We start from the raw sequence: 23,039 nt of genomic DNA, 5'->3' as shown, positions 1-23,039 counted from the left end.
TTGTCATCAATGCACATATCTAATCAGCAAATCCCATGGCAGAAACCAATGCACTTAGGCATGTAGACATGGTGAAGACAAAGTGCTGAAGTTCAAACTAAGCATTAGAACGGGAAAGAAAGGTGATTTAAGTGACTTTGAATGTTTAATGGCTGTTGTTGCTCTGGCAGACTTTCATGCTGATGAGACTGATGAATTAATATGCAGCTGAATAGGTGTACCTAATGAAGTGGTCAGTGTAAGTAAGTAAAAATGTAACCCAAAAAATGGCATATAAAACACAGTGACCAAGTTTTGTTTAACCTCAGAGCTTTATTTCATTGCAGCAGTAACTCCAAATGATGCAAGTTAATCACATGGCTGCCATGGCAACAAATGGTGAGAGAGGGTTTGTTGCTTTGTTCTCTTGGGCTGGTCTCATTACACCTTTACCTGTCAGTCATAATAAATCATGGCCATGGTTCACTGGCAGCTTATGTGGCGTTTAAACATTTTAAAACAAAACTCAATTAAATAGCAACAGAAAAATAATGATAGCAGCTACAATGTTCAACTCAATTAGCGCAGTCAAACATTAGTATTTAGTAGTGTCTGTCTGTAGTCTTACTTGTTTGTTCATTCATAGAATCAAAAGCCGGACACTTATCTAATAAATTACCATAACACTGACCCTGTCTGACTTGGCCAATGAGGAATTCAATGCAAATAAAAAACAAACCTCTTTAAAACAGTTCTACAAAATATAAAATAGCATCTTCCTGTATCTTTCTGGCTGCAGCCAGTCACTGCATGTTGGCATCTTGGATCAATTCAGTCCATCTGTTTACGCTACATTTAGTGCAAGACTTTCAGTTTCCCCAAATCCAAACCATTTAGCTTGTTTTTTAGAAACTATAGAGAGAGACAGTTAAAAAAAGAAGGTAAATAAATAAAAAAAATAAATACATCATGCCTTTTCAAAAACAAGCTGTTAACAGTTTCATGAGCAAACCCTCTCCCATGGGACAACTTGACGAGTAAGAATATACTGTTGTGATTTTTGCAGAGGAATGATGAGCGTGAGCAAAATTTTGTGATATGTTTGTGGGCAAACGATCAGGTAAGTCATCATGAGCTTTTACATGAAGAATACATGTGCAGGCCACTCTCCTAAAGGGTTTAACACAATTTTTAATCTCAATCTTTTAAATTTGTAGCCCTGATATAAAAAAACTGATCACATTGTGTGGAAAACACTGAGTGATTTCATATATAAACTCTGCATAAACCCTGTGTGTTTTTGTGTGGTCACCAATGAAAGTGCGCGATGAAACAAAGTGACCCACCTCTTGAAAAAACAGACAGATTGATAGCTCATTTAGCTCCACGCTGTCAGTGTTGGGGTTGCTGTTATCTCATTTTTATTCAGCTTAAACAGTCCACAGAGTAGCAGGCTAAACTAGCCCTGCAGTGCATCCGTCCCCTCTGGTAACAGGTTAGAGTAAGCCAAGTCAAGTAAGCCAAGTCAGACTGCGGAGCCATAGTCCAAGCAGGCATGTGTCCTGTGCTAGTGGGAGTTTGGGAAGCTAGGCTGTACAACAAAGTTGTTGTGGGAATGAAAACGCAGATGAGATGGGAGGAGTAATTGAAGCTTGTAAAAAAAAAAAAAAAAAAAAAAAAAAATGAGAGGGAAAGAGAGGGGGGAGAGTTATTATCAGGTAGTTTATAAAGATGAGAGGTGGGGTTGATGAAGGTGATGAGGAGAGGAAGGAGAGTTAAAACTCTTCCTGGTCTCCCTGTGCTCCTTCGTCAATGTCTTCATCATCTGGTGGTGCAAATCCCTCCTGCAGAAGAAAGCAGAGGTCAGTGTGTGGCGTGATGAGTGGTCAAACTTTCATTTTTTCAGGAGTTTTGTGCAGGTGAGGCTGCTTTCTCCACAGCTCCCCAGCCTTGTCTTCAGTCTTTTGACAAACATCCTGTTGCTATATGATATCATCCAACAGGTACGTTTTTAACCAACATTTGGATGTGTAATCTCTATTTCAAGATTCAAGTGTACAAGGCACACGTTGACACTGCATCATGACAGTAATTCAGTGTTAAGATTCCTGCTGACCTGAAACACATCAGAAATGGTCGTAGCAGCCTACATTCAAAAGACAATTTAAAGTCTTTTTTTTTTCTCTTAAGGACAGAAGTGACAAAGTTTGGCATTTTAGTTTTTACAAATCTGCATCATGAGGTTTTTATTTTCTGCAAAATTCATTCCAATCAATGGCAAGTAAATCACATGAAATGTGTTTCATTTTTTAGCATGTTGCTGAAATTAGCCAGAGTGAAGCCTCTGTTTAATCCAGCTGTCGAACTTGAACGCAACAGGTGAACAGGTGTTTGAGGTGTTATAGACCACATATCACATACTTTGTGAGTATTTCAGGGATGCACTGTATTATCTGTATGATATCAGTATCAGCAGATATAAGCTAAAAAGGTAAACAACTGGTATCGGCAGATATGAACATTTCTGCTGATATTTATAATCATATCTTGCCTACAAAAATCGGACTATATTAGCTGTGAATATTGGCCATACGAACAAATAAGTTTGTGGAGTTTTAAATAGGACCAACAGACCTATTTCAGTGGAAGGCCTTTTCTTTATTTACCACCATAAATCACACTCTAAAGTGTGTTTCAAGGACTGAGATGAGTTACTTTTTTCAGCCTCAGACTTTAAAATGTACGTTTTAAGGACTAAAGTTTCAGGTTTGAACTACAGTGAAATATTGGTATCTTTATCTGCTAAAATTATTATATAAATATCAACATTGTGGATTTCTGCAAAAATCCAAACCATGCATATCTAGTATATTTTAACTGTACTATCTGAGTTAGATCTTAACTTTTAAATTAGTTTAAAACAAAAGTGAATGTGCAAGGAAAATGTCAACAGGTAGGTAGACTACAACTCCTGCTGTCACAGAATGATCACCGGCATATACTTAACAGGAACACAACACCGGCCCCACATTTAACACTTAATTCCACTCTAGTTTATGCCTAAAGCCACATAGCTCCCTTTTTTATGTAAATTGTGTTCTGTAAATTGTTTGAAATACAGCACAATACCAAAACCAGTGTTTTTTAATCTCCTGCCATTCAGTCTTGGGACTTGTTTTCCTACATATGTAGTCAGAGGGAAATGGGCATTTAAATGCTCTCATCAATAGTGTTTGTCTCGTTACAGGCTTTCTTGTTTTTTTTTCAGTTTGTGTTTTACAGCCATCTCTTTCTGTTAAAAACAAACCACTCTAACAAGAGATTGCAGGGCTGAGGCAGTAATATAAATAAAAAAAAAAAGCCCACATGATGCTTCAGAAGGGGGGAAAAAAGACATACTTTGCAACAACACCAACCTTTTAAGTGCATCTTATGTCGCGTCTTAACTTAATTCACATTAATTGAACCATGTATGGAGCATGCGCAAGCACATACCAGAGTAACATTCAGCATTAAATATTAAATGAATTTTCCAAGCAAAAATGTTGTCTCTTTAAAAAGGAACCATTCACTTTAGGATATGGAAACTTCATTAGTTAAACACTAGAGTCTTTTATATGCATGATTTACAAAGATGCACATTGTTGTGCAATGCACTGTGGGTAGTGATGCCACATGGCTGCCTTTTGTCATCCCTAAACACTTTTTAATTCAACCTGAGTGCAGTTTTAGTGAAGATGACAGTAAGGAAGAAGTAACAATAATGTAGATCAAGCTGAATGCAGTGGGTAAAAAACAATGCAGATATTCAACATCCTTATCTAGAATACATTGCACAACACTGGCAGCCTATGTGCACATATGTTTTTCAGATCTTCTCAAAGTTTAGAAATATAGTCACTGTAGAACATAAAAGACCCTTTTGTTAATCTAATAAAAAACAATCCAACTTATAATATGCAAGATTTCCTTGAAATTGACTGTTTGTGGCTTTACGTTTTTGTCAGTAAGAATGTTCAAAGCTTTCCGGTTGATCACTTTTAGTTTGTTCATCATCACACTGTCTAAACATGCAGTCAAAATACTGCAAAATGTTGTGATGCATAATCAGTAAAGGTCTAACAACACCAAGACAAAGCAGTCTTAGAATAACAAATGGTAATTCTTGTAACCAAGAAAAACTGCATTACTCATTAAATAAATCTGAATTTGGGCAGAAGACTCCTTTTGATGAAAGCAGTAAAGGTCTAGAAGAAATTCAAAGAAAATCAGACTGTTCCTGATTTGATGCTGGCTAACTTCAGCATCACAGTTGACTAATTATTGAATACATGTTTCCGACTGATCTTTCCATCATGATAATTGCAGGGTTGTTCCTGATTCAGTTCTGATCAGACTTAATGATCCTATCATGTGAGGGCTTAATAGTTATGATTTTTGCAGACGCAGGTGTTCTGTGTATGATATCTGACTCTGTTTACCTCCGTAGCGTACAGCGTGTCCATGATTTTAACAAGGGTGGGGTTGTTGTCCTGTTCATGTTCCTGGCAGATGAGCTCAATGTCTCTCAGCTTTCCAAAGTAGAAGTCCCTCTCTTTCTCCAGTCCCTCTACTGTCAGCCTCATATCCAGCAGCTACAAGTAAAGATCGAGATAGTAACAATCAATACTTGAAATTCAAAACCTATATAGTATAAATACCTATGAGATAAGCAAGCATTGGTTTCTTTGAAATAAATCATACTTCAGCTTCATGCCCTGGGGTTCAAAACAAATCATCGATCTATTGACCTGTTTTTAGATGTTTGAAGGGCAAAATTCCTCTTTTATAAACTACAATATCAAAAACACATAAAAATGCTCATATTTCTTACTTTTGATGTGCATTTTATTCCTGTTAATGAGCATTCTCTTAAAAGATCAGCCAGTGTGAGAAGAGTTGAGTCAGTCCAAACATCCATGCACACAGGGCACTGTCACCTTGTGTTTTATTCCATTATGAGAGGAAGCAGTGTGGGACAACTGGGACCTGTTTGGTATTCTCACTGTGATGTTGCTGACACCAAAAATGACTCTGAAAGTGTCACTGTGTCATGGTGTATTTTGGAGACTTTCATAGGCACTGAAGGGCACCATCAAATTCAGCACGAGGCCTGCAGCTGAAACCTTGCTGGTTTGCATAACAAGCTAACGACAGGGTGTTACTTATAAATATGTAAACAGATCACATCAATCAGTATCACCTGCTGGTTCAGCTCTATGAGCTCAGCATCTCCTCCGTTGCGGGACACGGGAGCGCTCCTGCGTGCTGCTACGTTGATCTGCCTCTGAGGGGCAGGAACAGTCTTCGGTGCTGTGGGAGATGTTCTCATAGGGCCTGACAAACAGAAACAGACGGAGGTTACCTATCCACACTGGTTAAGACGGATATATGTTCAGTCTGTCTGGTTTTCATCGGTGCATCAGTTGTTAGTGTGATTCAAAAGATTTGTTTAATTCAACCTGATTTAGCTGATGGGCCTGTAAGAGCACTCACATTCAAGGGGTTTTATCTTTGATGGTATGATAAAAAATAGGTTCTTAATCATGATAATTCATATTGAGCTGTGAGCTCAGACAAACCCGTCAGATTTGAAAAAGGCAATCAAAATATGAAAAGAAAGTACAATCAAAGTAGGATCAAAACCACAATCCAAAAAACAGAAGCTGTACTTTTAAGATGACAGTAACATATGTGTCAAAAACATTATTATTGTTCTGATGGAGAAATGTCACATCTTGATAAACTTCTTTTGGTGCAAATTATTCCTGTGAATAATATCTTTATCAAAACATTAAATGATGAAAATATGATTATTTTCAAATCATGCAGGGCCTATAGACACTGATCTGATTTAATCACTCTGCATTAATTTTAGACAAATAGTTGGGTTTATTTTAACCTTTAACAACTTCTAATTTTAAACTTTAAAACCACAGACATGAGGACAATTGAGAACAAGTTTAATCTTAAATCCAATGAGCTCACATACATGATGACTCAGCCATGGCATGGTTTTTATTATTTCTTTGTGATATTTTCTTGAAAAAAAGGGCATTTTAAGCACACATATATATTTTTCTTGACATTTGCAACAAAACATGTGAACTTCTCATTTTTTGCTAACAAGTGTATAAGGTAAAAAAAAAAAGTTTCCAATCAAAATCTTTATCAATTATTGGGCACATACATTTATTTTCCATGTATATCAAATTTTCTATATGTTAAATGTGATTAAATTTTGAGCTTTTTTCCTAACCTTTTAAATTGTACTATTCAAATGCAGCACAACTATGTAATATGTGTAAAATTTAATATATATTTTTGTGGTTTTTTTTTGTTATTTTAGTATGTTTTTTTGTTTACATGTGGATTGTGTCTGGTCTATTGTTTTTGTCTATTGATTCTACTGTAGAGGCAGAAAAGATGTGTATAGCTCTTGGAGTATAAGAGGAATTTCCCCCATGAGAAAATAAAGTGTATTGTATTGTATGGTATACCATCACTTAACAGTACATTACAGCTTAACTACATTTTTTTTGGAGGATTTTAAAATGTAAAAGCATAATGAGCTGTTCGTCAAGGACACTTTTCAGACTACACACTTTATTATTCTTGTCCAGAATTTGTATCTGATTGTTTAAGAGACAGAATCAGAAAACATCAGAAAAGCCACAACAGAGCAGAGTGAAATCTAGGAATCAGGTAAATGACAGTTTGTATGTAGGTGAGTAAGCACACACACACACGCACACACACACACAAACACACATGCTTGATGAGGGATGTTACCTGGGCGAGCGGGTCTTTTAGGTTTGTGGAGAATGGGATCACCTGGGTTAGAAGGTGGGGATGTGGTTGCATGAAGTGGTGAGTGCAATGAAATGAAAGCATTCAAGTTCACACACAGTTGACATGTCACTCGAGTCAATGCACAGTATGCAATCTGTACCTTGGTTGGGTGGAGGCGGCGTTCCCTCCATGCCCTGTCGGATCATTAGCGGGTCATATTCTTTCCCATCGTAGTTTGCGTCAAAAAACTTTTTGAACCACTGAAGGAATTCAAAATTGTCCTGGAACTTTCCTTTCACCAGCCGCTCCACAGGGATGATCTGAAAGAGAGGGAGAGAGAGACAGATGATGATAAGGAGATAAGAGTTGATGAGGGATTTTACATGGCTGCTGAGATCAAAGTAATAGTCTCCAGACAGAATGCTTATACCTGGCTGGGAGACAGAAAATGAATGGCAATGAAGGGAAGGATGAGCTTGTTTTCAGAGGGTTACTGTGATGGTAGTATAATAAAACATGCAGAAAACCAATGAGTCCATTCTTACCTCAAGGCACTTTCTCTTTCTATTACCAACTGTGGTTCTTTAAAAAATATACATGCCTCAATATACAATAGTAACTACTCTTTTAAATAGAGTACTGGTTTGCAGCTCCATTTCTATAAAACACATGCAGTTAGAGCTTACTGACTCAGAGCTTCAGTGTGAAGAGGATCAAGCAGTGAATCATGTGACATGTTGCACTTTTACACATTAATGTATTGGTATTACAGTAATAGGGTTACCTTGGGATTAGTCTCACATAGCCAGACCTATTTCAACACTTTGTCTTATCACTGTGCCAGTGTTGGAGGAAAGCTCTGGCTGAGCTGCACACAACTGCACATTAAGGGGAAAAGTGCTCAGGATTGTTGGTATATACTCAAACCAATAAGAATCTACTTGAATGGCACTAAGCCCAAAATGCTCTAACTCTGGACGTGCAAAATACTGATGATAGGTAACGTGTTGTGGTGCTACATCCTCATGTGATGTAGCACCATAACACATTAGTTACATAATATTCCTACAGGAAAAAGAAAAATACACCATAAAATCCACACTGATTAAGACTGACCCTCTTTACATTTTGCATTTACAATATGTTTTGGGCATTAGGATACCAAGTGACTACACTTCAGCACACTGGTCCACACTATGCATTAACATTATGCATCCAGTGTGTCCCTTATTTTGTCATACAAATTGCTTTTAAAAGACATGGTGATATATTATTTAGCAAATACATTTTCCAGGGTACTGGTTAGACTAAAATCACAATTCAATTCAGGACAAGCTAGTATGAGGAAGACATGATGTGTTGTTCATAGGTAAGCTGATTCTAAGAGCTGGCTTCTTCTGTGAATGACAAGAGGCAGCTCCCATTTGAGAGGTGGTTTCCTTTCTTCCATTTTTGTTGTTGAATTCCCATCACTCCAAAGGAGGTTGGACGGACGTAAATAAAGCCATAATTTATGTTTACTGATGGAATACAGAATATCATATCAGTTGACAGGGTCTTTAACACATGTCAGTACCCGTTGTGTCTACAAAACCAATCCAATCCTGATAAAGGTACCCCATACCACCTCAATATGCAGTCTGGGCTATCAGACAACATTTTTTTTCACTATGTATTGACATGTGTCCACTTAAAGCATTAAGGATTACTACTTTGTATCTGAATGCTCAAATCAGACATAAATCCCAGTTAATGCACTGTGTAAAAGGGGTGCTTACATGCACAGTTGAGTTAAATTACAGTTATGGCTTTATTAGGTCACTGGGGCATCTGTGTATCAGTGGGTGGAGTCAATTGTCACTCGATCAGAAGATCAGGGGTTTGATCCCCAGCTCTGCAGTTGCATGCTGTTGTGTCCTTGGACAAGACACTTAACCCATTTGCTCTCACTGCAGTGTCAGTGTCGTGTGGATGTGCGTGGGTGTCTATGAATGGGATCAGTTTTTGAAAGCAATGATGGGCACTTTATACAGCAGCATTTGCTATCAGTGTGTGAATGTGGAGTGGTTGGTTAAATGTGACCTTGTGGTGTAAAGAGTGCATTTCATAGTCAGATGAGATGACTAGTTAAGTGCTATATAAGTATAAGTCTATATACCATTTAATATCCTTGTCCCAGTATCCAAGCACCAGGGGGAAATCAATGAACCGGTGGGAGTATTAAATCTATTTATTTGAATCCTCATCAGTCACTACCAAAGTAGCAGCTACTCTTCCTAGGATCCAAACAGGCAAACACTAAAAATCCATGTAAATTACAATGATAAAAGTCCAAACAGTAGAAACATACATGAATTTAAAATCATAATCAAAAACAAGAGTAATGAAGACGGTACTATTACAGTCACAATAGACACCAGTGAGACCAAGATAAACCTACTGGCAATCAAAAAGTAATCATTCAGTGGCTTATATTAAATGTTGTCAGAATACAGGCTAACAATCAGTACAGTAACTACACAATGACATAGATGAACACAAAAGATAACCAAAGATTATAAAATTGTGATCAAATATTTAGAATCTAATTAAATCTAGTATTTGGAGAGATTCTGAGACACTGGATATTGTTTTAACCTCTAAAAAAAATAGGTTTACTAGTTAACCTTGTGATGTCTGACTATTCCACATTTTCATACCAGCCTCTGCTGCAGCAGGAGGCAATATACCAAGTGATCTTGCAAATAAGTTAGCAAGCAGCAAAATGTTGACTGGTAAAAACATGTGTCCATGTTTTAAACCTCTGTGAATTTTGTACCTCCCATATGCTTCATTTTAGTTGAAAAAGTAATGCACGCTATCCCTCTATGTCACTGGTTCCAAACCTGGTGTCCAGGACCTCCTAGCGGAGGTGTATAAGATAAGCTTTTCTTTGATAAAGGTAAGGAAAAGAGGTTGGGAACCACTTCTCTAGCATATGGTGATATCTGAGGGCAGATGACTACATTACTTCTGCTATGCTGCACATTTATGGTGGCCAACTTCCAGGTCGAAGCCTAGTGCAGAAAATGTGGATCATGTGCAAAATGCCAACTCCATTTTGGGTGAATCAATCTTGAACTGCATTATCTTGGGATACCAGTCCAATTTAGGAAATTTAATTTAGTATGATTTCAGTCAGCTGCCATGTTCACATGCAATACAAAAGTTCAATTTTGTTCAGGCTAACACAATAAATCAGAATTTTGTAACTGCATGTAAACGTACTAAGTGATACACTCACAGACACCAATACATTATCAGCCATGTCTCTGTATTTCCCCACTCACTGTAGACCAGGTCATGTGTAAAAAATCAGTTTTTTCCCCAAACTGTTAAGGAAAAGTGCAAGAAGCCCTTGTCACAATCATACACAGAAAGTCTTTATTGTAAAAGTTTTTGACAAAACATGCCATAATGAGGGAATTTTGAAAATGTTAAAAGGCAGATTAAACCCAGAGGGAACGTTTGTTTAATTCAATCTGTCAGAATGAGTCTGCGTGCTTTTGTGTGTGAGTGTGTGTGTTCTCACCTTGTCCACATTCATTCTCTTGAAAGCAGCTTGTAAGACCTTGAAATTTTGGATGTATTCGTGCTCCAGTTTAGAGTTGAATTTGACTTTTTTCAACAATATGCAGCCTGGAAACAGCATGTCCATGAACTGACAGTAAGCAGCACCTTTTGGGAAGGAAACACACATATTGATATTTGGATGTAGGGTAAAAGAACTTCAAATATGACTGATATTATTTTTACCAGCTCTAATAAAAACTCTAAAAAGAGTGTGTTTACCTGAACAGAGCTGCTCAATCTTTGTGTAAGTGAGCTGTAGCGAGTCGTTGACCCATGCCAACATGTCATGACGACTTAGGTTCTCTATGGTCATAGAGGTGGAGTAGACATTCACCGCCATCCTCCTGAAAACACAAACCCATATATATTATACGCTACTGTAATTAATGTTGTGCAGTCTTGCAAAAAGTGAAAGTACCAGAGAAACAAATCTCACTATAAAGAAACAAGAATGTTAATATAATTTATTTTGATTATCCCTGAAAATGGACTTCCAGGCTTAATAATTCATGCAAAAATCAAGTTCTTCTTATGCTGCTTGTTCTTCATTTAATTTTTTCAGATATTTTTTTCAGATTGGCACATGGTGATCATTTTTAAAATTCAGACAGATCCAGCTGACAAACACAAAGACTCAAGGCATTTCTACAGTGCATATAATGAACAAAGCTCTACCATTGTTATGTCTTAAGACATTCCATTAATTCTGCAATGGTGTCATATTTTGTGTCCCTGTCTGTTAATTCACACTGTGTTACAGCATCAAGAGCTCCACATAAACTTGAGTCAGATAAGCAAAAACAGCGCACTGAGCTCCCCCACTGGCTGTGCTGATCCCATCTGGCCTTTGCAACACCTTAGTTACTGCCTCCAAAGCCAGCCCACAAGGGGATCACTTCGTCCCCCCATCACGCTGTCTGAGAGCAAAACGTCGCAGAGGTGCAAATATCACAGCTTGAAATGGCACTGTGAATCCGCCTTCAGATTTTCAAGCAATGCTCTTTTGTTTTTCCTCCACAGTCCAGCCTCAGGACTAAATGTGACTGTGCTTTCTTTTTAAAGTCTCCTGCACTTTGGAACAAGCAGCCTGAGGAATTTAGGCTGGCAAATCATTTTGATCTTTTAAATCCCTTTAAATATAACACTTTTTATAAAGAGGCTTTTGTGTGAATTACTCTCTATGCTCTGCTGCTCTGGAGTTCAGAATCATAGAAGGCTCTTTTGTATCCTCTGCACCTTTCTTTTATAACCCAATACTCCTGTTATGTTCGGCAAAAGTTCCTTTAAGTCCTGTCTGTTAACCGTTTTTAATTTTGCTGTTGTTTCTGTTTACAGCGTGGAAAATACAATGTCAACCTTTTTTAAAGATACAATACAAAAACAACCACAACACTATGTATTCTTGTGTTACTAAAGTAGGTATTTCTGGCACAATGAATGGAGGATGAAAAAGTATTAAAGAAAACACAGAGTCTTTCTAGGATGATGCATATGACCTCCAAGATACAACTTAGGTATCAGTGGCCTTGACCCTGATGGAGGCCACAAGCTAAAATGCATCAGTGTGATAAAGCTGTTCTCTAAACTACAAGTGTTGCTGGAGCTTTCTGTTCCCTTTATTTTGTGCTGCCAACAAGATTATACAGATAGATAAACATTCATTTCTGTCCCAAAAAGCGATAGAAATGTATCTGCAGACCGTAGCAGTGAAAAGCAGGGAAAATTGATTAGTTGATCAGTATCATTATATGCTAAAATGGGATAAGGAAAGCTGGTAAGAAAATGGAAAAATAAAAGAAACCAAGTTTATAATCCCTTTCTGAAGCGGGTGTGATCATATGAAATAGATCACATCAGTTGTTTTATTTCTGAAAATTATTAGCAAAAATGTCATTGCAGAATTGTCAAGATGTGACAGGAAACAATCTAAATCAATAAATAAAACCCCTGACTCCAATAACTCTTCTTCTGAAGACTAAAACACCGACCCTGCTCTACAGAATTATGATGAGTGACATTCACATTTATCATGAAAACTACTCAGTCTTGTGAACAATTAACTTCTGCTTTAGTCGAATCATTTGTAGCACGAGAGGAGACTCTTAATCAGCAATTTTTAATTCTGTTGTGCATTTTTCCCATTTTATTTTTGATTTTTAATCTTTGCTTTACTTTCACTTGACTCTTGCATTCCTGAAGTGCTTAATCACAGCTCGACCATGCATAGCACTTGGCATATGTAAAATAAAATTTATATTGTTACTATTTAGCAAATTTAAAACCCATTAAGGTTAAGACTCATACTGTAAGACCTTAAGACTGAACAATAAAAGGTTGTTAAAAAACTGAATTATGTTAACATTAAAGACCAAAATAGCAATTTCAGCCCTATTTTCCTGAGTCGATAGAACCCATTTTTAGTTGTAAGTAAACAGTACTCAATCACTCAAAGCTTTTTTGTCTCAATTTTTTTGACATTTATCCCTTAATCTGCATAGTTTTTCCAACACGCCTTTTGGGCAGAAGACACTTTTACACCATGAGTGAGTTTCCCTCTCAGTTAGTGAGGTCTCGTCTGTGGGGACCAACTTCAGCATAAAAGATAATACACAGAACGCTGTGGAAGATCACTTTCTGGGTCAACGTACATCTTCTAGTCTTTGTTAGTTGTATTAGCTGACTTTGGGTGGCATGATTGATTAAAATGTGAAAGACATAAGGGTAGTGCAGTGGATGAGAAACATGTAAATCATGTATTTTTTACTTGCATCGTACTCAAAAAAATATATTTCCACTACTTAAAAACTTGTACTTAATCAGTTACAACAAATATTTTGAGTATTTTCAACTTATTGGGTTTTTTCAGTGTACTATTTAAAAGGGCATCCTGTCTAACTGGACTTTAAATGAGATGTGTTGGTTAGATTGCTACATGTATATATGTGAAAAATACTCACCTGCGCTGGGTGTGTGTACGGAGTGAACTGTTCAAATCAGGTTTTGGTGGATCACCTTATAGAAAGACCTGGAGACAGAAAACAGAATGAATACATCTTCCTATTATTCATATTGCACACTACAGGGCTGCAAACAATGATTGCTTTTCTTTTTTTTTTTTTAAACATGTTTTATTGAATTTTGAACATTTAAGAGGAAAAAAGAAGGAAAACCGAAAAGAAAAAAGAAAAACGAAAAACACATGACAGCAAGTACTGGAATAAGCAGAGTATAAACCAAGTGGGATCAGACAATACATACAAAATAAAACGAGATGGTCAAAATATCCCTATAACAAGCATGATGTACTAGTACAGGCGGTTCCACGTAGACATTTCTATATCACTGTAATTGGATATCAAATGTGGTTCAATGAATCCACAAAGCAGGAAAGGTAATAAAGCACAATAAAATAACCTAATATTAAAATAAGATACACATTAGAGAATCTCAAGGATTCTGAAAAGTACATGAGGGGCGCCAGTTTACATCACAACATCCCTTCTTTATTAAGTCTGTTATGCAGTCTGGAAGATAGTCAAGAAAGGTCCCCCAAAGCTTGTCAAAAGACTTCTCAGTTCCCTTCAACCTTGAACTTAAACGTTCCATCGGCAAAACTTTAAGAATTTCTCCACGCCACTGACTGATAGTTGGAGGTCTGGGTTTAATCCACTGAAATAAAACACATCTTCTTGCCAAGACAGTAAGCTTGCTCAAAAGTTTATGTTGGACATTTGTCAAACAGAGTTTCTCACTTGCTATGTTTAAAAGAAACAAACTGGAATTTACCTGTATTGTCTTACCAAAAATAAGATTTAATTCCTGTGAAACTTTTACCCAAAAATCATATACCTCAGAACAGCTCCAGATACAATGAATGTAAGAACCGACCTCTTTCTTACACTTTATGCAAAGGGGAGACAACTCAGGATAAAAGGTATTAAGGGATTGGGGTGTACGTTGCAATCTGTGAAGGATTCTGTACTGACTTTCTGATATCCTGTTGCACAAAAAAGTTTTCCCTACGGACTCTACAGCATCAGACCAAGCCTGCTCCCCAAACTCAATCCCAAGGTCCCTCTCCCATAAACGTTTAGTTTTGTTGATGTTCAATGTCTTGAGAGACTGTAACTTCCTATAGGCATGGGATATGAATTTTTTATTGAGGCAAAATTGTAACAAAAATGAATCAATGTCAGAAGCTTTAGGCAAAGTTTCAGGTAGGTCAAGGCTGCTGATGAAATGTCTCACCTGTAAATAACCGTAAAAATGTTTAGAGGGTATGTTATATTTGTTTCTGATTTGTTCAAATGATAATAACTTATCAGCTTCAAACAAATCTCCAACAATCCTAACACCACAATCATACCAGTGTAGGAAAATATTTGCACCCAAACCTGGAGGGAAGGCCGGGTTGTGGATGATAGGTTGTAAAACAGATGAGGACCCCTTTCTCTGAATAAATTTAACAATCCTCTCCCAGGTTTTGATTGTATTCATTAAAATTGGGCTGCTTTGTACCTCAGCTGGAAGAAGAGATAATTTATTTGTGATGAGACCAATTAAAGATAAAGAGGGGCAGTGCCAGGTATCAACATGGGTCTCCTGCTTGGAATCAAGAAAATGTCTCAGCCAATCTGACACTATGCGCATGTGGCATGACCAATTATAAAAAGTTAAGTCCGGAATTGACAAACCACCTCTCTCTCTTGGCAATTTCAGTGTTTTAAGACTGAGACGTGATTTTTTTCCCATGCCAGATAAATTTCAAAATAGCTTTATCAATGTCAGTGAAAACTGATTTATTGATCCTCAGTGGGAGTATTTGCATTGGGTACAGGATTCTTGGGAGAATGTTCATTTTAATTAAACTGACTCTACCAAACCAAGAGAGAGGGAGGTCATACCACCTAAGAAGATCACTTTTAATGGCAGAAATAATGGGAAGAAAATTCATTTTAAACAGACTGCCTAAATCGGCTGAGACCCTGACACCTAAGTATGTAAAGCCAGAGTCAGACCACTTAAATGGAAAGTTCAACAAGGTACTTTTGTCCCCAAAGTCTCCCAAAGGCAAGGCCTCAGATTTGTCATAATTAATTCTATAACCAGAAAAGCTGCCAAATGCATCTATAATTTTAACAAGGGCAGGAATGGACATTTCAGGCTGAGTCATAAAGAGGATGACATCATCCGCATATAGGGCTAGCTTATGCACAGTTCCAGCAAGACATACACCAGAGATATCTTTAGAGCACCTTACAGCCTCTGCAAGCGGTTCGATAGCCAATGCGAAGAGAAGCGGGGACAGGGGGCATCCCTGCCGCGTTCCTCGTCCCAGTTTAAAGGCGTCAGAGGCACAGCCGTTAACCAACACTCTTGCCACTGGGGCACTATAAAGCAGTCTCACCCATTTAATAAAATCAGGTCCAAGTGCGAATCTTTCAAGCACATCAAAAAGATAGTCAAACTCCACCCTGTCAAATGCTTTCCAGAGCTACACATAGGATTCTTTCTTGAGTAGAGCGTGCATATTGTATTACATTTAAAAGGCGCCGAACGTTTGAGTGTGAAAACCTATTTTTTATGAATCCTGTTTGATCGCGTTTTATCAAGGCTGGGAGGTGGACCTCCAACCTCCTGGCAAGAAGTTTTGACAGCAATTTACAATCCACTCCTATCAAGCTAATTGGTCTATATGAAGAGCAACAATCTGAGGGCTTATTCTTCTTTAATATAAGAGAAATATTGGCAAGGTTAAGTGTCTGGGGTAAAGTTCCCTGTTGAAAAGATTCTGTATACATTCTAGTGAGTGGATCCACTATTATTTTGAATGATTGCTTTTCATTGGAGATGTATTTGATGATCAGTTTCTTGATTAATGACAAAGTATTTGGTAAAACATTAGAGATTGTTGAAAAATGTTAATGAGTGATTCCATGCCCAAGTAAACTCGCCTAGAACAATAAAGGAAAAAACCTTTAGGGAGTTGTAATCAAGTAATTTTAACTTATTTTTATTAATTATGTGGAAGTTGCCTACTACAGTGTAAAAAGATGAAAAAATCCAGTAATCATTTTAGCCCCACTACACTGTTTAAACAAATAAATAATAATGCTTCTATACCAGAAATGTAAAATTCTGTAAACCCATAAACAAACATATTGCCACTTCATCTAAATTTCAATTAACTGCTCAGCTTTAATAGACAGCGTGGTTAAGTGTCAGCTCAAGAGCACCTCCACAGGGTTATCAAGAGAGACAGCACAGATAAACCAGCAGTCGGTGACCAGTTCACTCACTACGACACTAATCTGAGCTTCAGTTAATCCTTTTAGCTCAGGTGAAACGTGTGGTAACCAATCACAGTTCACAAAGGCAGCTGAGATCTCCAGCAGGGAACTCCACAGGCTCATTAACCAACACAGCTTTGATTCATCACGCTAAGAGCTTGATATTAGGAAAAATCTCATCTTTTTTTGGAATTGCATGCCTCTGAAATACATAGCGTAGAGGATGTTGTGCTAAACAGTCACTTCCTGATTACAGAGCTTCACAGAGGTTACACTGCCCATCAGGAAATACTTTTGATTCAGCAATGGTGGGTGAAGCTACCACTTCTGTTGTACCTCTGATGGTTGAATGGATCTGAGTCATTCATGCGTGCACATGTAGGGTTTTTCAATAAGTCCATGCTCTATGATACACCACTCTACAAGGCTTTATTGACAGTAGTATTAAAAAGAACCATGCTAAAAAAGCTACTGCTTTTTCAAGTCAGCTTCATGGAAAAGGAATTAATCCATTGAAATTCCAAAATTGTGGCACTAAAAACAAGTAATTACCCAATATTGAGGGCCTAGAATTTCCAATTTTGTTACCATAGTATCAAAACAGGCTGATCTCAATTAGTATCATATCAAAGTTTAATAACATAGTATTGTGACAACCTTGCACACAGATTTGTACACAAAAATGTCCCCAAGACCTTTCACAGAATGCCAAAGTCTATCAATATGGCCCCTAACAGTCCCCTAATCTGCAAATTTTGAAAAAAACACATATTTGTGGTGCAAAGACTGATTACCCATATGATAGAACACAACATCCTCCATACAATTATGCATACAATTAATTTTTTTTAATCATTAGACCCTTTATTCATGCTTGCCCCACATCAGGGCAGAATTATGTAGTTTTCACTGCTTTTGTGTCACAGCTATTAATAAATCTATTTTACAAGTTATTGATCACTGGGGTTTTATGCCCTATTAAAATGGGTAAGAATAAAGCTAGAAAGTATGTGGGAAATTACATACAGGAAAGGAGCCTCATGTCAGGCTTGATCCTGATTGGAGGACTAGTCTCTGTACATGGAGCAAAGCTAACCGTTAAGCCCTAAAGTGAAACATTCAAATGTCAATTGATGTTACTACTACTGTAAGTCTTGCATTTTGTTTACATTGTCATGTACACAAGCTTATACTTTGCATTAAAACTCATGCTGGTTTTTGTTGTTTTGTTTCACTTTTTGTACTTTTAGTATCTTAGTAATTTGCTTTGTATCAGTGTTTTGGAAACGGACATTTGAATTGAACCTTAAAGGTAATTTAATTATCTTTGCAGCATAGCCTGTTTATTTTTCACTTTATGTTGTAACTAGAGATGAAAGATAAATCTGTATATTGCAGTCATACTGCAGTATTATACACTTTTTTTTTTAAGATTTATTTTTGGGCCTTTTCATGCCTTTGTTTGATAGAGGAAGGACAGTGGACAGACCTAGAAACAGGGAAGAGAGTGGGGAGAGACATGCGGCAAGGGGCCACAGGCCGGATTCGAACCCAGGCCGCCTGCGCACATGGGCAGCGCCCCAAACCACCCAACCAACTGTGCTCCCATATTTTCACATTTTATTCCTGAAATCTGCACATTTTAAATTTTCTACCATAAAATTAAAGTAGTTGATCTTGTTTTTTTCCTTTCATGTCCTCTGTAACTGTTTTATTCTATTGCATTCTTAAATGCTACATTATTTGTTTAGATATTTTCATCGTTTACTGCATTAAGAGGACTTTACCAGCAAGTGTTTTTGCAATTTTATAATGCCCATAAAGCTGAACATTGAACCTTACAAGCATTGTTCCAACATTACTACAGCTATGCAGTAAAAGACTCTACACTGTTTTATTTCGTCAGCCAAACAGGTGAATGAAAGATTGACAGAAGCTACATCTTGTCTTTTTAATCATCACTTTACATAACTTTGTAGATCATTTTCAGGTGTATATTTGGGCTTTATATGCTTTAACTGAAACCACAGGACAGTAGATAGAGCCAGACTCCACAGAGAGAGTGGGGAACCACATGCAGAAAGGGAGTGACAGGTCAGATTTGAGGACAACAGCCTCTGTACATAGGGAACACGGACATAATCCCTAATCATATTTTTTCTTCAAATTCTAATCAATGTCCTATCCATACTCTGAGTTTTGGTATTGTTTCTGTGTTTTCATTTTTGTTCTAAGTACAGTACCATTTCAATTGTCCTGTTTTAGGCTGCACCTTGCCTAGACACAATTCAAAAATTAGCTAGATGACAATACACAGTTAAAATTGAAATGTATGTTGGGGGCAGATTTATTGACTTAAGTTCATTGACTTAAAATTTGTTTAGGGAAAAAATAAGAATGGACAAAAAAGATCACATAGTATGCAAGTAATAAGAAATATAAGCTGCTTATGTCATACGGAAACAAAAATGAAAAAATCTTATAATGTGTCAGATATAAAGCAAGACTAAGTAAAGTTGTACACCTTTAATGGAAAATCTCTTTTACTTCAAGTCTTTGTGAAGAACCTTTCTATGTGTACAGTACTGGTAGGGCTGGGCAATACATCAGTTTCTTTTAAGTATAGTCACTGTATTTCAAACAAGGTAAAAAGTGATCATTTTCAAAGCTCTTGATTTGGGATGCGTGCTATAATTGGCTTGATATCAGTATGGGCAGATATGAGCTTAAAAAGTGAATTATTGGTATCAGCAAATGTAAAAATTTCTGCAACCAATATTTTGTCTACAAAAATCTTCCTATATGAGCTGTTAATACTGGCAGTATGAACAAATAAGTTAGTGAAATTTTAGGCTGGACCAACAAACCTACATCAGATAAAGTATTTTTCTTTATTCATTATGATTCTTTCCACTTTAAAGTCTGTCTTAAGGACTTAAATTTGTCAACTTGTCCATCCTCAAACTTCAAAATTGTGTGATTTAAGGACTGATGTTTTAGCCCTGAACTACATTTGAATATAGGCATCAATACTGCTATCAGTTAAAACTACTCTGTAAATATTGGTATATTAGATATTGTCAAAAATCCAATATTGAGCATCCCTACTCTTGATGGCTCTGCTCCTCGAATGCATTTCTTACCTGCTTACAGAATACAATTCAACCCAGACCCTCAGACGGATGTCTTTAAACAGAACCTACAAATAAATACAAATCTGGAGAGAGGGTTTTGAGTTCCCCTAGAACAAATTACGTATTCACCTGAGGGGGATCACAACTGTCTCTACAAACTAAACTTAAGTCTTACCCAATTCCCAAACCATATGAGTAATTCCTGTGGGTGTCTATGCAATCCCTTGTTTGGTGGGTTGACATGTGCACTCATGATTCTCTAGCTTTTTCACAATATTTCTTTTTTTAATTTTTGGTTTTTGATTGTGATGTTCCATACCGTATGCAAATGAGCAAGTGCATCAATGCGTGATTTGTACATTCACTTTATGATTGTTAAAACAATTGTTAGTTGATGTATTTTTATGCTTTCACCTTCAATGTAAAACACACTGAGCTGACTTGGGCTCTATCAATAAAGTCCCTAGGGGTGTCCAAATCCTGATCAGGTGTTCTAAGCCCATGAAAGCGAAAACAGTCCAACAGCTACTTGCAGCAAAACTACCTATTTAATCTGACATCCCCAAACTTAATATGCAACAGAACATGGTGACTTCACTATAGCAACACAAGAGCAGGCTGCAACACTGAAGAAACAAACTCTTGACTTTATAGAGGAAAGATAACCTCGGAGAGAGCGATAAGGCAAAAAAGATCACAGAAAAGGAGATCAAGATGCTGGTTTTCCTAAACAAGAACCTTGACTTCATTTTTTTTCATATGGTCCGGTAAAAGCTTAAGCCGCCACATGTTAATGTGGTTGTTGTTTTGAATCTGTATGATTCATTTGTTTTCTATCCTGTATCTATTAAAGTCAAACTGTTTACACCACTCTTAAGTGGAATTGCAATGTTTTAAATATTTTTTTTAGTTCTGTTTTTGTTTTGACTAATATGGTCAAGCTAATTAGACCACCTCTAGGTAGGATTTAAATACTATAAATTAATTTATTGAATTTATTAGTTATTGTGACTACTAAAGCTGTTAATGCCACTTTAAAGTAGAACTGAGGTTCTATGAATTCATTTATAATGGCTCGCCCCAAACTGTTTTGACCACTTTAATTCAAACACTGCATTAAGTGAATATGTATCTTTATTTTTACCTCCACCAAGGAGGTTATGTGATTGGCAGGGTTTGTTAGTTTGATTGTTAGCAACGTAACTCAAAGAGTCATGGATGGATTTTGATGAAATTTTCAGGAAATGTCAGGAATGGCATAAGAAAGAACTGATTAATTTTTGGAAGTGATCCGGATCACCGTCTGGATCAAGGAATTTTTAAAAGGATTCTGTACTATTGGGAGATAGTGCTAATGGCAGAGGTCTGCGCTCTCTGAGTGCTTTTCTAGTTTGACAAATTATTTAAGTGAAAAAGACGTATTACACCATTCTGATTGTAATTTGATTTAAAGTGTTTTGCAACAATGTTAGCTGTACACAGTCAAATTGATTAAGCTCTGAGACATCTATTAGTTATTCTGTTTACTAGGATAAGATAAGATATTCCTTTATTAGTCCTGCAAGGGGAAATGTCAAATTTACAGCAAGAGTGGAGTAAACAAAGCACACAAGTGAGTAAAAAAATTCAATCATTCCCACACCTAGAGTTGAACCTGGGCCACCTAGGTGAAAACTAGGAATCCCAACCGCTACAACATATGGAAGATACTTTCATAACTGAAGTTATTTTTGTAAACCATAACATTTGAAACTCTGATCTATGCAAATATTGGTATTGGATCAGGACTCTGAATTGGTAAATACTCAATATTAAAAAATGGGATTGGAGGCCAAAAATGGTGATGGGGACATCCCTAGTATAAAGCCTATCAGGATGTGGCTTTGTTTTTATGCCCAAAGAGAAAATAATCAAGATATACCATATGACGTGTATCATCATTACGCATAAAAAGAAAAAAAGAAAAAAAAGTGGTATGAATTTAGGTCCATATTGTGCAGCCCTAGTTACAGACAGAAACACTCGTCCTTGTTTACTTTAAATTTCTTATGTTTAAAACAAAACAAATCTTTGTTATGAAAATTGGAAAAAAAAGCTGTTTCCGCACTCCATTTTTAATCAAAATCCAGGATAAATAATCTACTAATTTCAGAGGGTTAAAAACAGAAGAAACCTCTCAGGTGTTTTAAACTAACTTCAGAATAAAAAGCCTTTCAGTTGTATCAAATAAGCGGCCAGTTAATTATTAACGTGTAAACAACACGTTACCGTTATAAAATTTCGTTATAGCTGACATAAACCTCTATTCTCAGTGGACTTTGCAGCCGTTGGTTGTGACGGGTCAGCCGGGATGTTTGACAGTTAACGTGACTGGTGGTCGGTACGACAGACACTGCTGCCACTGTGTGTGACTATACTGTAATGCTACTAGCTCATTGGCTAACTACTTGCAGAGCTAACGCTATTAGCTATCGGCTGGTGTTTATACGGAATTTATAGACTTACCACATGATTTTATAAAATTGAAGAGATTAAAGTGAACTCGAAATACCTTTGAGTGTAACTAAAACCGGGACTTTCTTCAGCCTGACGTTACCGCCACCCCCCTCTGAAGGCCCTGGTGATAATACACACACGCACGTTACCGATGAGAGAATAACTGTCACCGACGGGACGATTCAAGTATTTATCTGAGGCGTAAATTAAACACGCCGTTAAATAAACTGAATTAAAACGTAGAGAAGCAAAATTTAAGTTAAGTTGAGTTAAAATTACTTACTGAGGTACGACAGCGTCCCTCTCTCAGCCGTCCCGTTGTGTCTGATGTTGGGCTTTTCAGTTGCTATAACCCCGACTGTTGCCTCAGCAAGCTGCGCGAGACAGCTCTACACTAAGCCGTTAAGAGTGCGCATGCGCTTACCAGTTGCCAGTATTCTACATTGCGTTTGGTGAAACTGTCCCCTGAACAGACATGACGGAGAAATGAGTTCTACTGCAGCCCATGATTTGTGATTAAAGTGACCTCTGGTGCCTCTTTCATCTTCTTAGTTTCACTCTTTTTAATTTACTTGAAGTGTTTTTTTCTCAGGCAAAGGACAACTATGAACATCCTTTCACATTTATAAATGTTTTTACTGTTGATGTAACCACCTTTGTTTTATTTTGAGGTTAGAATTATTGCAATAGTCTGCCA

At 37.1% G+C, this 23,039-nt stretch overlaps 1 protein-coding gene across 3 annotated transcripts; it reads right to left on the bottom strand.

The window, feature by feature from the left end:
- Positions 1 to 1,591: 1,591 nt before the first annotated feature.
- Positions 1,592 to 22,710, bottom strand: LOC121521348 (microtubule-associated protein RP/EB family member 3-like). Of its 3 annotated transcripts, none has more exons than XM_041805288.1 (9): positions 22,626 to 22,710; positions 13,380 to 13,447; positions 10,642 to 10,766; positions 10,382 to 10,527; positions 6,971 to 7,130; positions 6,811 to 6,852; positions 5,222 to 5,355; positions 4,461 to 4,613; positions 1,592 to 1,823 (listed from the first exon to the last, which is right to left on the bottom strand). In XM_041805288.1, exons 3-9 carry the CDS (start codon positions 10,760 to 10,762, stop codon positions 1,755 to 1,757), a joined length of 825 nt encoding a protein of 274 aa, XP_041661222.1. In that variant the 5' UTR covers positions 10,763 to 10,766; positions 13,380 to 13,447; positions 22,626 to 22,710; the 3' UTR covers positions 1,592 to 1,754. The 3 variants fall into 3 exon arrangements, with proteins under 3 accessions (XP_041661222.1, XP_041661223.1, XP_041661224.1); XM_041805289.1 differs by lacking the exon at positions 22,626 to 22,710 and adding an exon at positions 22,398 to 22,416; XM_041805290.1 differs by lacking the exon at positions 6,811 to 6,852.
- Between the last annotated feature and the right edge of the window lie 329 nt (positions 22,711 to 23,039).

Source organism: Cheilinus undulatus, linkage group 14 (genome assembly GCF_018320785.1).
Source record: "Cheilinus undulatus linkage group 14, ASM1832078v1, whole genome shotgun sequence".
Lineage (NCBI taxonomy): Eukaryota > Metazoa > Chordata > Actinopteri > Labriformes > Labridae > Cheilinus > Cheilinus undulatus.
This window is presented reverse-complemented; position numbering and strand designations above follow the sequence as displayed.